The sequence below is a fragment of the Tasmannia lanceolata genome, unplaced genomic scaffold (genome assembly GCF_043159265.1).
Source record: "Tasmannia lanceolata isolate RefF3 unplaced genomic scaffold, GAP_Taslan_0.1 ptg000012l, whole genome shotgun sequence".
NCBI classification, from domain to species: domain Eukaryota; kingdom Viridiplantae; phylum Streptophyta; class Magnoliopsida; order Canellales; family Winteraceae; genus Tasmannia; species Tasmannia lanceolata.
Window position 1 is genome coordinate 392,933 of NW_027518689.1, and position 15,327 is coordinate 408,259.

At 36.0% G+C, this 15,327-nt stretch overlaps 1 protein-coding gene across 1 annotated transcript in view; it reads left to right on the forward strand.

Annotated features, from left to right (window-relative positions):
• The window catches only part of LOC143887505 (indole-3-acetaldehyde oxidase-like), a 32,438-nt gene that overhangs the window by 1,054 nt on the left and 16,057 nt on the right, over positions 1-15,327 (forward strand). The window contains exons 2-10 of the mRNA XM_077391574.1: positions 1,170-3,002; positions 4,056-4,315; positions 4,721-4,930; positions 6,139-6,357; positions 7,608-8,573; positions 13,411-13,506; positions 13,577-13,664; positions 14,387-14,463; positions 14,601-14,699. Of these exons, the coding sequence (XP_077247689.1) occupies positions 1,170-3,002; positions 4,056-4,315; positions 4,721-4,930; positions 6,139-6,357; positions 7,608-8,573; positions 13,411-13,506; positions 13,577-13,664; positions 14,387-14,463; positions 14,601-14,699 (3,848 nt within the window). The remainder of the gene's footprint in view (positions 1-1,169; positions 3,003-4,055; positions 4,316-4,720; positions 4,931-6,138; positions 6,358-7,607; positions 8,574-13,410; positions 13,507-13,576; positions 13,665-14,386; positions 14,464-14,600; positions 14,700-15,327) is intronic.

Genomic DNA, 15,327 nt, shown 5'->3' on the forward strand with positions numbered 1-15,327 from the left:
TGGAGCCTTTATGTAATTTAAATAAGTTATGGAGACTATTTTAGCATTGGCCGAAAGAAAAATGGAGTCAGCTTTCCTTCATTCTTAGGGCAATTTTGATGTGTTTGGAATGGTGGGGTTGTTAGGAAGGAAGGGTTTGTTTTAAATCTAAGTTTGTTATGGAGGCAAGGTCTGTCAGATGGGCTGTTCTGGATTTTGCTTGTTTAATGGTCTCTTGTCTGATTTATGGATTTATCTGAATTTGATTTGATGGGTATGGTTGGTTTTGAGTAATAGGCTTTCTGCAACTGTATGTATTTGGGCTAAACCAGTAGGATTTTCAAATGGTTTGTTTTGGATTTTGATTGGTTTCTTGTTACCCTTTCACTTATGTTTATAATTGATCTGAATTGGGGCCGAGTCTTTATATTTTTTGATTGTGTGTAGCTACACTTTTCTCTCTCTCTCTCTCTCTCTCTCTCTCTCTCTCTCTCTCTCTCTCTATATATATATATATATATATATATATATATATATATATGGGTGCTTTTGATTTAATATGGTCCCTACTGATATTTTTTTCTAGAAGAAGGTTCTCTCACTGTTATATTGGTTGGGTTGAGACTATTTTGTTTTGATATTTTGGTTTGGGTAATTTAAACAAGTTATGGAGTACTATTGTTTATGAAAGAATTTTGAGTGGGATTTTGGTAGGGTTTATGTTCAAGGAGCATGGTGGTGTGCTATGTTAATTATTTGACTGGTGTGATTTTGTTAACTTGTTTTCTGAATTTTTCTTCGAATGTTTGTCTCGGAATGGCCTTTGAAGTAATGATGGTGTCTCTAATAATATTGTTCTCACCATCTGCTTTTATAAGAAGGTGTGATTTTATTGATCCTTCTATATTGTTTGGCCCTGGGTTTAAAATTTCTGCATTTTCACTAAATTTTTATTTATCAAAGATGACAGTCGTTTAACACTTTGGTGTAGTTTATGCTGAAGGGGTTGGTGTGTATGGCCTCTGATTAGTTGATATTTTCGTCCTTGCAATATATAGTTTCTGAGAGATAGCAACAGAGTAAATGTCTAATAGGTAGTTTCTGAGAGATAGCAATAGAGTAAATGTCTAATAGGTTCTGAATATTATGATTTTGCATTTGAAATTTCAGCATTAGTTTTTCTGTTGCAGGTGGTTGCGGAGCTTGTGTAGTTCTTCTGTCAAAGTATGATCCTATAAATGATCAAATTGAAGAGTTTACAGTGAGCTCATGCCTAACTCTTCTTTGTAGTATACATGGCTGCTCTATTACAACAACCGAAGGCCTTGGAAACAGTAAAGATGGGTTCCATCCAATTCACCAGAGGTTTTCAGGTTTCCATGCTTCTCAGTGTGGTTTTTGTACTCCTGGCTTTTGCATGTCTCTTTTTTCAGCTCTTGTTAATGCTGAGAAAACCCAAAGGCCCAATCCCCCTGCCGGGTTTTCCAAGCTTAAAGTCTCTGAAGGTGAGAAAGCTATTTCAGGCAATTTGTGTCGGTGCACCGGTTATCGACCCATTGTTGATGTGTGCAAAAGTTTTGCATCAGATGTTGATATGGAGGATTTAGGACTCAATTCATTTTGGAGAAAGGGCGAGAAAGCAGATATAAATATAGATAAATTTCCCTTTTATAGTCCCAATGGGGTCTGTACATTCCCTGACTTTTTGATAAATGAACTCAAATCACCCAAGCAATGCTTTTCCAACCTGTATATGAAGAATTCAGATAATGTTAGGATTTCCAAGTTGGGTCTCACTTTCAATTCTAATAGTGTAAGTATACGTTCTCGAGAGCGTCACTGGTACAGTCCCATTACTATTGAGGAGCTTCAAAAGCTATTTAAGTACAAAAAAACTGAAGAAGAAAACAGGATAAAATTAATTGTTGGTAATACAGGTGCTGGTATTTATAAGGAACTAGACCACTACGACACATACATTGACATAAGTCATATTCCCGAACTTTCAGTAATTAGAAGAGATAGCTCGGGCATTGAAATTGGAGCTGCAGTGACAATTTCTAAGTCTATCAAAGCTTTGAGGGGAGAAAAAGGTCTGGTATTCACGAAAATTGCTGACCATATGAGTCAGGTTGCATCAGAATTTGTCCGAAATACTGCAAGTTTGGGAGGCAATTTAATAATGGCACAACGCAATCCATTTCCCTCAGATATTGCCACTATTCTTCTTGCTGCTGGTTCATCTGTTAATATCCATACTGGTTCAGAAATAGTAATGCTTACTCTGGAGCAGTTCTTGGAGAGGCCTCCCTGCAATTCTAAAACATTACTCTTAAGCATTCGAATCCCAAGCTGGGATCGGTTAAGAAACTTTTCATCCGAATTTAATGGTTCTATCGATAACAATCCCATAAACGGAACCATATTACTGTTTGAGACCTACAGAGCTGCGCCACGTCCCCTTGGAAATGCAGTATCTTATCTCAATGCTGGGATCTTAGCTTGGGTTTCTACCAATAGAAAATCAGAAGATTCTGTTTTGGAAAGTCTACAATTGGCTTTTGGCGCCTATGGGACTGAACATGCAATTAGGGCAAGGTCAGTTGAGGAATTTTTAGCCGGGAAACCTATTACTGTAGCTGTTCTGCTTGAGGCAATCACAATGCTTCGAGCAATCATAATACCAAAAGAAGGAACTTTAAGTCCGGCCTACAGATCAAGTTTGGCAGTTGGGTTTTTCTTTGACTTTCTTCGCCCATTTGTTAAAGGCTTGACGGATACTGAAAAACATTTGCAGATATCCGATGTTGTTGCAAGTGCTAAAACTCCCAATGGCGGACTCAATAGATCTATTAATGGCGTGGCAGATATGTTTCCCGAAAATGGTAATTGTTATGTTCAATATGACAATTTGGTGAGACTGGGTCCGATCCTATCTGCAAAACAAGTGGTGGAAGTGAGCACGGAGTATTATCCAGTTGGCGAGCCTATTAAGAAAGCAGGAGCAGAACTTCAAGCTTCTGGTAGGTTTTGAGAGGCCTATTAGGAAAATTACTTTAGTTTCTGTTGCTTTGTTTTATTTATATTATTTGTATACTATTTATTCTGTTTCTTTCTTTTGTTTATACTTTATACTGTTTTTTTAGCTGTAGTTTATTTATCTTAATATGGTTAGAATGCTCTGTCAGTATGTCACATGCTTTCATGGACTGCCACTTATTTAATATTATAAGTTTCAATCCTATCAGGTAATCATCCAAAGTCGTAGCAAGTTAGTATGTTGGGTTTTTCATGCGCTTCTTTCTGACCTCTCGTCCACTTCTAACAATTACATGCGTCCTTTTCTAATTTACATAGACAATATGCTACACACTTTTTGGCTTGTTGGGTTTTTTCGTGGTGTCTTTGCGATACCTCATTCATTTCTAACAAATTCATGCGTCCTTGTCAAAATTACATAGTTGATATGCAACTAAGTTTGGTTCCAACGTGTCATATAAAGCATCATTTCATACGAGGAATCAAAATTTGTGGAAGTTTATGGAAAGTCCATGGAAATCTTGTAAAAATAATGTAAATGCACGAAAGTCTATGGAAAAGATGAAGATTTAAGATGAACTTCAGGAAATGGTAGAACAATTGCAAATACAAACTTAGAAACCATCACATCAGCAAGACAACCATCCATAATGGTTTAACAAGATCGAGCACCAAGTGACATGTGCTGTCCTGCATGTTTGGAACAATAAGGTTCATTCGAAACATAGATATATTACATGTTCTGAAAGATGATGACTATCCATGTGGGTGCATGCAAATATGTGTCTATCTACTCTTTAAGTTCATACCATGTTCATTTTTAAGAACTTGTTGTTGTGCAGCTATCTCCTCTTTAAGCTCATACATGTTCTTAATTGAATCATTCAGTTTTACCTTTGAATTTGTTTAATTGCAATTGTACCCATTAGCAAATATAAGTCTCTATCTAATACTTTACAAGAGTTTGCTCAAAGAAAAAAATGCATGCCCAGAGAATTCAAAGCAAAATTTGATTTGATTTTGATAAAATCATGTAGGTGAAGCAGTATTTGTGGACGACATTCCTTCTCCCAAGGACTGTCTACATGGAGCATTCATTTGCAGCACAAGGCCTTTAGCTCGTGTAAAAGGTATTGAATTCAAAACTTCATTAGCATCTCAAAGAATTGTTACCCTCATTTCTGCTAAAGACATTCCAAGAGGAGGGGAGAACATTGGATCTCAAAGCATATTTGGTACCGAACCTCTATTTGCCGATGATCTTGCACAGTTCGCAGGTCAACCTCTTGGTTTCGTGGTAATTCAATCTTTCTTCTCCCAATTTCTTTACTTTTAATGCTAGTTCGCAAATTACATATGATATGGGTTTTGTTTTTTGGTGATCTTGGACAAATTTGTAATGCGTAAGTAGGACTTTTCTTCTATGCCACAAATATCATTTTCGGGAATTTCTCAGCAAGGGAAATATATATATATATATATATATATATATAAAATTTAAGAAAAAAATATATAAAATGAAAATATTGCGATATTTTTAAAATCTCGGCTCTCGGGATTATTTCGGGATTTTGTCATTTTATCAAAATGTCGCGATAAAAATGCAATATTTTGAAAATTATTTGTGACGTAGCTTTTCTTTTTGTTGTCTGTATTTTTTTTTTCATTATCATAATTGCAATTAATGTAGTGTCTCTTTCAGATTGCAGAAACACAGAGATATGCCAACATGGTTGCTAATCTTGCAACAGTTGATTACGACACAGAAAATCTTGAACCACCCATTCTAACAGTAGAAGAGGCAGTTGAAAGGTCCAGTTTTTTTGAGGTCCCTTCTTTCCTTAGCCCTAAACATGTTGGGGATCTCTCAAAAGGAATGGCAGAAGCTGATCACAAGATTCTCTCAGCCGAGGTACTTCTCATAAACTATTGTTTCTCTTCACTACCATTGTTTGATACATTTTAAATTTTAAGTCATTTTTTAAAATAAAACATAATTACCTGCTGTCATTAAAAAAAACATAATTCCCTACATGCCACCATGGTTTGAAATTTCGGTTTCGGCATAAATTTCAGACCTAGACGAAACCGAAATTTCAGCTGAAATCCTGAAATTTCGGCTGAAATTTGGTAAAGATGGGAAATGTCTTTTTTTTGGGCCGAAATTTAGGTAATTTCGGCTGAAATTTTGTGAAGGAATAAAAAATTACTATTTTGTTTAAAATTTCACCGAAATTTCGACCAAAATTTTGTACGTTTCAGAAATTTCGGATTTCGGTGTCGGTGTTGACCGAAATTTCAGTCCGAAATTTCAAACCATGCATACCACCACTAAAAAACGTGCATAATACCTACACAATCATATATAATAAAGATGGATGTAATTGTGTTTGTTCTATTTCTACAATCTAAGGCTTCTCGGTCACTTTATCAAATTCATGCTCGTATAATATTTATAAGTAATATTTTTAGTAAGAAAATCAAGATAATTTTGTTTTGCATACTTTTGGAAGATGGAAAACAAGATTCAAGAATCAAGCCATTAATTGTAAAAGAAATGGAAGTTATATAACCTTTTACTAACACTGTCATTCTACAAGCACAATTTACGTAGAGAAACCATAAAAGAATAGAGGGTTGTAAATTTAAAGAACAATGTTGATTTCCTATAAAATAAGAAGTTGTCTATTTTTCTGAATTTTTTTTAGGAACAGAGAAATAGGTACAGTTATAATTTTATTGGAAGCAGATGTAATGACCAGAAGAACCTTAAATGTTAACTACAGTTTGAGAACTTAAAATTTGACTCCAACTCAATGAAGATCTAAGTATGCACTGAACTCAAACTCAGTCATGTACACAATCAAGTTTTCTGACTTAAAATTTCATGTTGTATTTTTGACTTACAACATTTTTGAGTTGTTACCCGAGTCTTGTGAATAAGCAATCAAGTTTCGTCCTGTTTTTCTAAAGAACAGTCCTCCCCTTAACTCTAGTTAAAAAAATCTAATCAAGTCCACATGTCGAGTTTACATTTTCCCCAGAATTATTAATTGAACATGTATTTACTTGTATAAAAACATGTTACTGGAGGCCTACTAATGTTGTAATTTTTATCAGATTAAACTTGGGTCTCAATACTATTTCTATATGGAGACGCAGACAGCAATGGCCATACCGGATGAAGATAATTGCATGGTAGTTTACAGTTCGACTCAATGTCCTGCGAGCGCACAAAGGGTAATTGCAAAATGCCTTGGTATTCCTGACCACAATGTTCGTGTCATTACAAGAAGGGTTGGAGGAGGATTTGGAGGAAAGGCTTTAAGGTCATTGCCTGTGAGTATTTAAGTTGTATCATTTACATTAGCCATGATGTATTGAAGAACTACATGTTTTGAGGAAAATTACTCCTTTTTCTTCACAAAGACAAACCCCTATTATTTGTTTTTTCAAAATTATTCTTTATGTCTTGAGGATTCATGTCAATAAACATGATTTTCCATAAGTGATAGAAGAGGATATTGCATGAGTTTTTGCTAAATGACCTGGAATTTTTAGCGTTTTATAATTAACCCAACACAGAATGCCTTTATCCTTTGGAAATGAGTTAATGACATTGTATTTTCCAGAAACATAGAAATTCTTTTGACTATTTATTTACATAAATCTAGATGTTATTTGCCAAATTGCTCTTCTTGATTTAGTAGCTGGGACATTAGAAAATAGAAAAATTCCCTGATATTCTTAGAAGACACTAAAATGTCATGATTTGTTTCAGAAAATCGTAACCACCTTGTTCTGTATCAAACCATGTTCAAAAGCTTATTGATGAGCTAAGTCAGCTTGGTTTTGCTGGGCTACGAGAACAATCAAATCTTGATGAAAAGTCGATGAAGATGATGATCAATAGGGCGGGCCAGTGCATGAGGCTCCCGCCATTGCGGGGTCTGGGGAGGGCCAGATGTACTCAGAAAGATAATGATCAATACAGATAATTTTATATGAAATCGGCATTTCGCTGATTTCTTCAATTCAAATTCAAAAACTGAAAGACTGATCTTCCACTTGAACACGAGTTTGTCACCATTGGTATGAATAAGACAAGGTGCCCATCTTCATTGTTTCCGTACTTAGAAAATTATTAGTCTTTTCTGCAAAATGTAAAGAATATCCTGATTTAACAGCATTGTGGACAAGTACTTGATTTTATTTTTCCATAATTTCTTCCCCACCTGATTGGATGCTTCATTCAAGCAGTTTAGGGGCCAAAAACCAGTTGAATCCCATTGTAGTAGCATTCTCAATATATATGAAGTGGTCTCATTTAATTTATGAACCATGGCTTGCATAACCTCACTATCATATCAGATTTTGTGATACCAATCGTACCTGTGCTCTTTTTACTGTTAAACCTTGTTTGGAAAGCTACTGTAAGTTTTTCTTAATGAGATGTTTAATACTCTTCTAGTAACATTCAAATTCGTGATTTATTTGATAAAAAAGATTCTATAGATTTCAATTGCTTGTGAAGTGGTCTCATTTAAGTTATAAATGAACCTTGGATTTATCATTTATGTGATGTTTAGGTTGCGACTGCATGTGCACTTGCAGCGTACAAGTTACGCCGTCCTGTTCGAGTTTACCTTGATCGCAAGACCGATATGATAATGGCAGGAGGGCGACATCCAATGAAAATAAACTATACCGTGGGTTTCAAATCTGACGGTAAGATTACTGCTCTACATATTGACCTGTTAATCAATGCAGGGATCTCGGAAGATATAAGCCCAATCATGCCATGGAACATGGTGGGAGCATTGAAGAAGTACAATTGGGGAGCTTTTTCTGTAGACTTTAAGGTTTGCAAGACAAATCATTCAAGTAAGTCAGCTATGAGAGCTCCCGGAGAGGTTCAAGCATCTTTTATTGCTGAAGCCATAGTCGAGCATGTTGCATCAACCCTTTCTATCGAGGCCGATTTTGTGAGGAGAAAGAATTTGCACACTTTCCAAAGCCTTAACTTGTTTTATGAGGGTAGCGCCGGAGAACCGGTCGAGTATACTTTACCTTTGGTTTTGGATAAATTAGCAAAATCTTCAAGCTTGCACCACAGGAATGAGATAATCAAACAATTTAATAATTGTAACAAATGGAAAAAACGGGGAATTTCTTGCGTACCCATTGTGCATGAGGTGACACTGAGACCAACTCCGGGGAAAGTGAGTGTTTTGAATGATGGTTCTATTGTTGTTGAAGTTGGAGGGATCGAGCTAGGACAGGGACTCTGGACAAAAGTGAAACAAATGACGGCATTTGCTCTCAGTCGGCTATGGAGTGGTGGTTCTCAAGACATTCTGCATAGAATACGAGTGATTCAGGCGGATACTTTGAGTCTAGTGCAAGGAGGATTCACTGCAGGGAGCACTACATCCGAATCAAGTTGTGAAGCGGTTCGGCTTGCCTGCAATGTTTTGGTTGAAAGGCTTTTACCACTCAAAGAACGTTTACAAGAACAAATGGACGCACTTTCATGGGATACTTTAGTCCTGCAGGTGATGATTTGAAAATTTTAAATTATATCCAACATTTGGATTGGTCTAATTGAGAATTATCATATAAATCCCAGTTAGTCATTCAAATCATGAAATGACCAAAATATTTACCTTTTTTTTAAACTTATCTCTAAGTTTCTGCCATATGCATCCCCAACATGTTAGTATCCAGTTTAAATACTATTTAAAGCCTCGCTATTCATGTTCATTCAATAAAGGGCTATGATATATTCTTCTGATGATGCAGTTCTATGCATGGAGCAATTGATATTTCATCTTTGACTCATTTGGCAACTAGTTGCTTGCATGGACATTGATAAAACATGAAGTGGAAGCATAAATGGGTGTTATGTTGAAACAAGGACATGTTGATTAATGTCTGGTCTGTTTGTAAGTGGGTTAAGTTTTAAATGTAGCTTACGACTAGAATAACTGGTATCTAAGAAAAAACATAAATTAGGGACCACTGGAGCTGTTTGTTGGATCAGTCTGTAAGTTGATTAAGTTAGAGACCACTTGAGCTGTTTGTTGTACAGTTTTTGGTTGCAAAACTTATAAAAACCCTTCATGGAATATTAAAATGAACAGTCACCATCACCCTTCTTGATTTGGATGAAAACAATCAAGAACGTGCGGCTTGGAACAAATTCCTTATACTTCAACTTCTATTTTCATCATCTTATTTGTAGCCTAATTTTCAGGCATCAATATTGTCTTTTTTTGCTTGATTTTGGTATCATTAGAAAGGTTTTTTTATTACCTATCAAATGAGCCCAAAATCACTCGATTTGGATATAATTTGATGAAGTTGGTACATGTCTATTATGGGATTTTTATTTTAGGGTTATTTTAGTCAAGTTTTTAGGTTTTATTTAGGGAAATGATTTCAGCACAACTATATTTTGATACATGCGCTCATGTATGTTGTCTTTTAGTATTTAATTGTCTCTTAGGTGCTTTTTGGGAGCCGCTTTAAATACTAAAAGACAAGATACATGAGCGCATGTTATCAAAACATGTTTGTGCTGAAATCATTTCCCTTTATTTAAGTTATTTTAGATGGATGGCTGAGATTAGTTGCTTATTCCTTAAGTTAGCTTTTAGCGTTTATTTTCTTATAAATACATATTATGAAAGCATTGTAATAGACTTTTTGAATTATTAAATGAAATTTGGTCTTTAGGTTTTTGAGAACTTTTGGTTTGCTAGGAGTAGCCCCTGCAGGAGTATTTTCAATTTCGCTATGAGAAACTCAACTTCCACGGGATCAAAGTAAAAATAATCCCCTTCGACGGTGATCGGAGTATTATATTCCCTATGTCCGTGATCGAAGGGCTCCTTTTCTTGTTTATTTTGTCTAGTTTGCCTCCGCTGACCAAAATAACTGCCCAGTACGACCTCCGAGAACATTAATCTTTCTAAACTGGAAACCTGAACATAATTCCTTTCTTGTTTGTCCCTGAACATAATTCCCTGCTAGTTAGATGCAACTTGATGTACCACTAACTGAACTTAAAGAAACTAACTGAAAAAGAATCAATCATAGTAAAGAAAATCTGAATGAAAAGTTATATGAATTGGTTCATACAGCAATTAGATGTACATTTCTCATGTCAACAGTATGCGAATAATGATGTGAATTGTAACCAGTCCCTAAAGTCCATGAAAAACAATATTTACTCAAACCTTGTTGGAAATACTTATAACTTTAGAAACAATTCGCTGTCCAACACAACTTCCTAAACTCGATAATCTATTTTGTAGACTAATCAAACATGAACAAAAACGAAAAATAGCCCCGCTTCAGACCTAAACTTGGACTCTTCAAACTAGCTTCCCTTGAAGAATCAAATAATTTATGAGTTCAAAATTATAAGAATCCCAAAATTTTGTTGTAACCCACCACAAGTTGGTCCTCTGCTGGTGGAAGTATGATGTCTTTGTAACATCATGATGATATTAGTAGGGGTGTAAATGGATATTCGAAAATTCGATTACAGTCCGCATCCGAATCCGTTTAAAGCGATTATTATCCGAATCCGTTTCAAGTGGATATTATCCGAATCCGTTTATGAGATATCCGGCTCTTAGCGGATGCGAATCTGGTAAATGGTATATCCGATCCGTTTAACATCCGAATCCGAGAAGTAAATCCTTTTTATTTATTATTAATAATATCATTAAAATTTACTTTTAGTAATGACACACTATCTTTTGTTTCTAAAAGAAAAGTGAATTTTCTTTTTAGAAAAAAAAACAAAAACGAAAAATGTTTTGGGTGGGAAATGAAGTAATCTCTCATTTTAAGGGCATTCTTGGAGTTTGACACGGCTTCTTTATGAAGCAACAAATGTGGGCTGTAGGATGAAAGAGACAAATGGATGATGGTGATTGAAAGAAGATGGCATAGCTTCTAGAGAATTCTAAAACAAAAAGGTCATCTAGGTCATTGATGGTATATGGACGGCTCAGATCAATTTTTCAACTTAGGGTTATATAAAAACCCAAAATGCAATTGAAAGAGGGGACTTCTAAGGTTTGCAAAGAGAAGAGAGGAGAAAGGAGGAGGTTGAGACACCATCTTCGGCATTCCTTGGTGCCTCCAACCCCACCAAAATCTACCGCCGCCCCTCTCCACCTTCTCATAGCCACCTCCATCACCGCCAGTCACCTCCATCTTTAACCCAATTCCATCTCCATCCCCATTTCTCTTCATCTTCCACCATCAGCACTCCCACTTCTCTTGTTCAAAATAGCCCAAACCCATTCGATCATATACACAAAAAGAAAAAACCCAAAGACCACTACCAACACCATCATCTATTCCCATTCCCCTCTCTCTCTCTCTCTCTCTCTCTCTCTCTCTCTGCCTTTGTTTTAAAAGGAAGAAGTGGATCTCATATATTTTAGGGTTTGAGAGTTAATTTTGTGAAGAGAAGGTAGAGGTCTGGTTTTAAGGTTTGGAAAATTCATTCGAGGAGTAAGAAGGAGAAGGAGATAAATTGCTGCAATAAAATGTTCGAATTTACCGGATAAACGGATACGGATAATATCCGAATTTGAACAATATCCGACGGATACGAATTCGGTAATAGATATTAAATATCTGTAGAATTCAAATCCGAATCCGAATTCGGATAGTGTATACTGTAATCGAATTCGGATATAGTCATATCCGCTTCGAATTCGATCCGTTTTCACGCCTAGATATTAGCATATGGGTTGATCAACATCGACTATACGATACAACTCAACTAAGCCTTTGTCCCAAACTAGTTGGGTTGATCAACATTGACTCCACGATACAATTATTAAAAAAATAACTTCATGATGCTGCCCACAATTGTACCCTCATATGAATTGAATAAATTTTGTTACCTTTCGGAAAAAAATGTACCCTCCTATATATGGGGCTCTTATTGGAATCAATCTATGTTTATAAGCTGTACAATGGGAAAATTCAGCACCCAATTAGGCCCTCCTATGATCACAACTCAGACGGAACTTGAGTTTGGTTGTTAGGTTGCATAATAGGAATTTGAGTTGGTTGCTGACTTTGAGGTGGTTGTGTGCTGATTATTGCATCCTCGCCATTTCCCTTTAGTCTCCTCTCCAACAAGATCTTCAACTATTCATTGTGATTCCTTACTGGATCACCTCGGTTATCTCCTCTCCCATAACCAGCCATGATAAATTGGTTGAATCACAAAGGGATGCTCTCATAAAATTTGATGTAGCACAATAGTGAATATCATAAATTTAATAAGGAAACATAGAAATTAGGGAAATTTTGATGAAATTAACACTGGAGCTGTTCATATTGGCTTTAGCTGCAAAAAAAAAAAAAAAAAAAAAAAAACAGAAACTCCTACAGCGAACAGTGACGTCAATAAAACCCTAATCTAAGCCTTCAGATTCCTACTATTTTTAGATAAAATTGCATCCCAAATGCAACCTTCTAAATCAGTAAACATGCTGAATTTAAAACCCAAACATGATTGCTTTCTAAACTAAACTTGCTTGAACTTGACCATTTCTAGAAGTCCATCTATCTTCAAATTCCAGAAACATACTGTAATTATAATAATTCAAAAAATTTGGCCATATATAATGTCTAACCGGAGGAACCACCATGTGTCAATCTGTTGACATACCATATTTTTACCATATTCTTCTCTTAATCTCAACACTGAACTACGAGTCATGAATTGGGTTGGGTCCATTGACATCTCAAAAAAATTCACAGAAACAATCATCATAGATCTCGAGAATATCTTCAAAAATATGATACAAATTGTGTTAAATGGATGTTCGGTCACAAAGTTATGCCCTCAAGAAGGCGAAGATGTCTGGGATTGGCTCAAGAGCCAACCAAATTAAGATTTTATTAGTTTGGTGTAGATTGTTAACATTAGATATAAAATGTTAGTGTTTCTTAACATGCCAATAGAGTTATGGGCTTTACTAATTTTCATTTGTATTACTTAAAACCCATTTCTTGCTTATCCATGATTTAAATTAAGTTGTTGACCCTAACTACAATCTTTCTTTGGAACATGATACAGCTGCTTGTAATCATGGTTTAAAATTTTGTCCGTATTCTGAAATTTCAGGCCAAAATTTCGGATTTCGGCCAGCGCCGACACCGAAAGTACATTACTTCGGTGGTGGCTCAGATCTTGGCCGAAATTTCTGAAATTTCGGAACAGGGCCGATTTTTTTATTACCAAAATTTGGCCGAAACCTGAAATTTTAAACCTTGCCTGTAATCACTACTTTCTCTCACTGCGCCTCTCTTTCCCTCACTCTGTCGCTCCCATCTCTTTCTATTTTGCAGGCAAATTTGCAAGCAGTGAACTTATCAGCAAGTGCTTACTGGGTCCCTGACTATAGTTCCATGCAATATCTAAATTTTGGTGCTGCAGTAAGCGAGGTAAGTTCATGACTCATCACATTTTTACCAACATTTAAAATCTTTCAGTTACTCTAGTGTACTTGGGCAGTTTAATTTGTTTCACTGGGCACCACTGAGCACCACTGAGCACCATTCCTCCCAAAACAGCCAATACAAGCGTTTAAAAGAAGCAAAAGGTAAGACAAGACAGAAAATTTACTTGCCAAGTTCATAATAATATTGACAAGTCAACGATTAACTTACTGATTTTCATAAACTTGGCAGAGGTTATGAGTGGTGGAATATTAAAGATTCTTTTCGGCTTCACACTCAATATTTGTTCTTAATTTTAAATTTTTTTTCGGGTATCCATTTAAAATCTTCCTTCAGAACTGCTGTCTCCATGAGCTTGACAATCAACCCTATTTATCCAAAATATCATAAAACGATTTACTTGTCTACTTCATTTTTTTTCCATAGGTAAGGGAAGAATAAACCCCTAACCTCAATGTTATCCACTTGAAGTCATCAAAGGCAAAAGTTCAAGTTCTTCAAAATCGTAACCTATGCAACCTTCCAAATGCACCTGATCCATCTCTTTCAATTTTTCATTGAAGTAATACATAATCTCAACTTGTTTATTTTCTCTTTCTATGTTCTCGTTTTGACCGAAATTTTGATTCAAGTTAGTTATAGTGCACCATGACTTGTCGTCCCCACTGAATGCCTGTAGCGCGCATGTGAGACCATTGATCTAGTGAACCACCGCATGGATGGGCCATAACCCAAAAGTGGAGTGGGCAAAAGATTATAGTTGTCTGACCGATATAACTTTTTCCATCAAATGTATATAGCTGCTCATTATTTTTGCAGAACTATTTTAACTGTTCATGTACAATCTGGGCATCATACGTCTCAGATGGTTTGATCACGACAATTTTGAGGCATGGCCATCCATATGGTAGCTTACCAAATCAATGGACAAGAATCAATATGGTGGGTATGACAAGTTGCAGCGTACTATGCTAATCATTGTAGGAAAAATCTTTCTTTTTAGATACTGGCTCTAATAGTAGCTTCACATGTTTGAAGTCATGTTTCAAATGCTAAGTATAGCCTAATTGGTGTCCTAGGTGGAGGTAGATCTTCTTACAGGTGCTCCTACAATTCTGCAAACAGATATTACGTATGATTGCGGGCAAAGCCTAAACCCTGCTGTGGATTTGGGGCAGGTCAACTCAATTCACCTACTGTTTACAAATTCCTTCTACATATTATGTTTAATTCTCTGGGTTTCATTTTTGAGCTGCAACATCTTAAGCTATGTTCTGTTTGAGTTTATGCACTGTAGAGTATAAATGTGATATGTTTGTGTGCGTGCCCATCCCTCTATAGTGGATACATGCATGTCTTCATTTGGAGGTGGTGTGAATGGTTGGACCATCATGGTGTGTTGAAGCCGTGAAGGGCACAAGATAAAAGCTTTTGTACTCAACGATGTGTCAAAAAATGTGGCCTCACATGTATCCGTGCTTGGAGATGCACGTACAGTTCATGTCAGTGCTTAAAAGGTTTGACACAAATGCTAACTCGCCTATGTAAAACTAAGTTGACTCGGGTGAGTCAAAGGATCTTTTGGCTCACTCAATACGGCCAAATCCAGTCGACTCGTGTCAATTATTGACATATATGAAGTTTTTAAACAGTAGTTCATCTACAGCACATGTGCCTGTGTGCATTCCCCCATACAAGCATGCAAACACATTTGGAGGTACTATTAATGTAAGTTGTTTTGGTGTGCATGATAAAAATACAAATGGTTCTAGTATGGTTTGACAAGAAATCATCTCCACTATATTT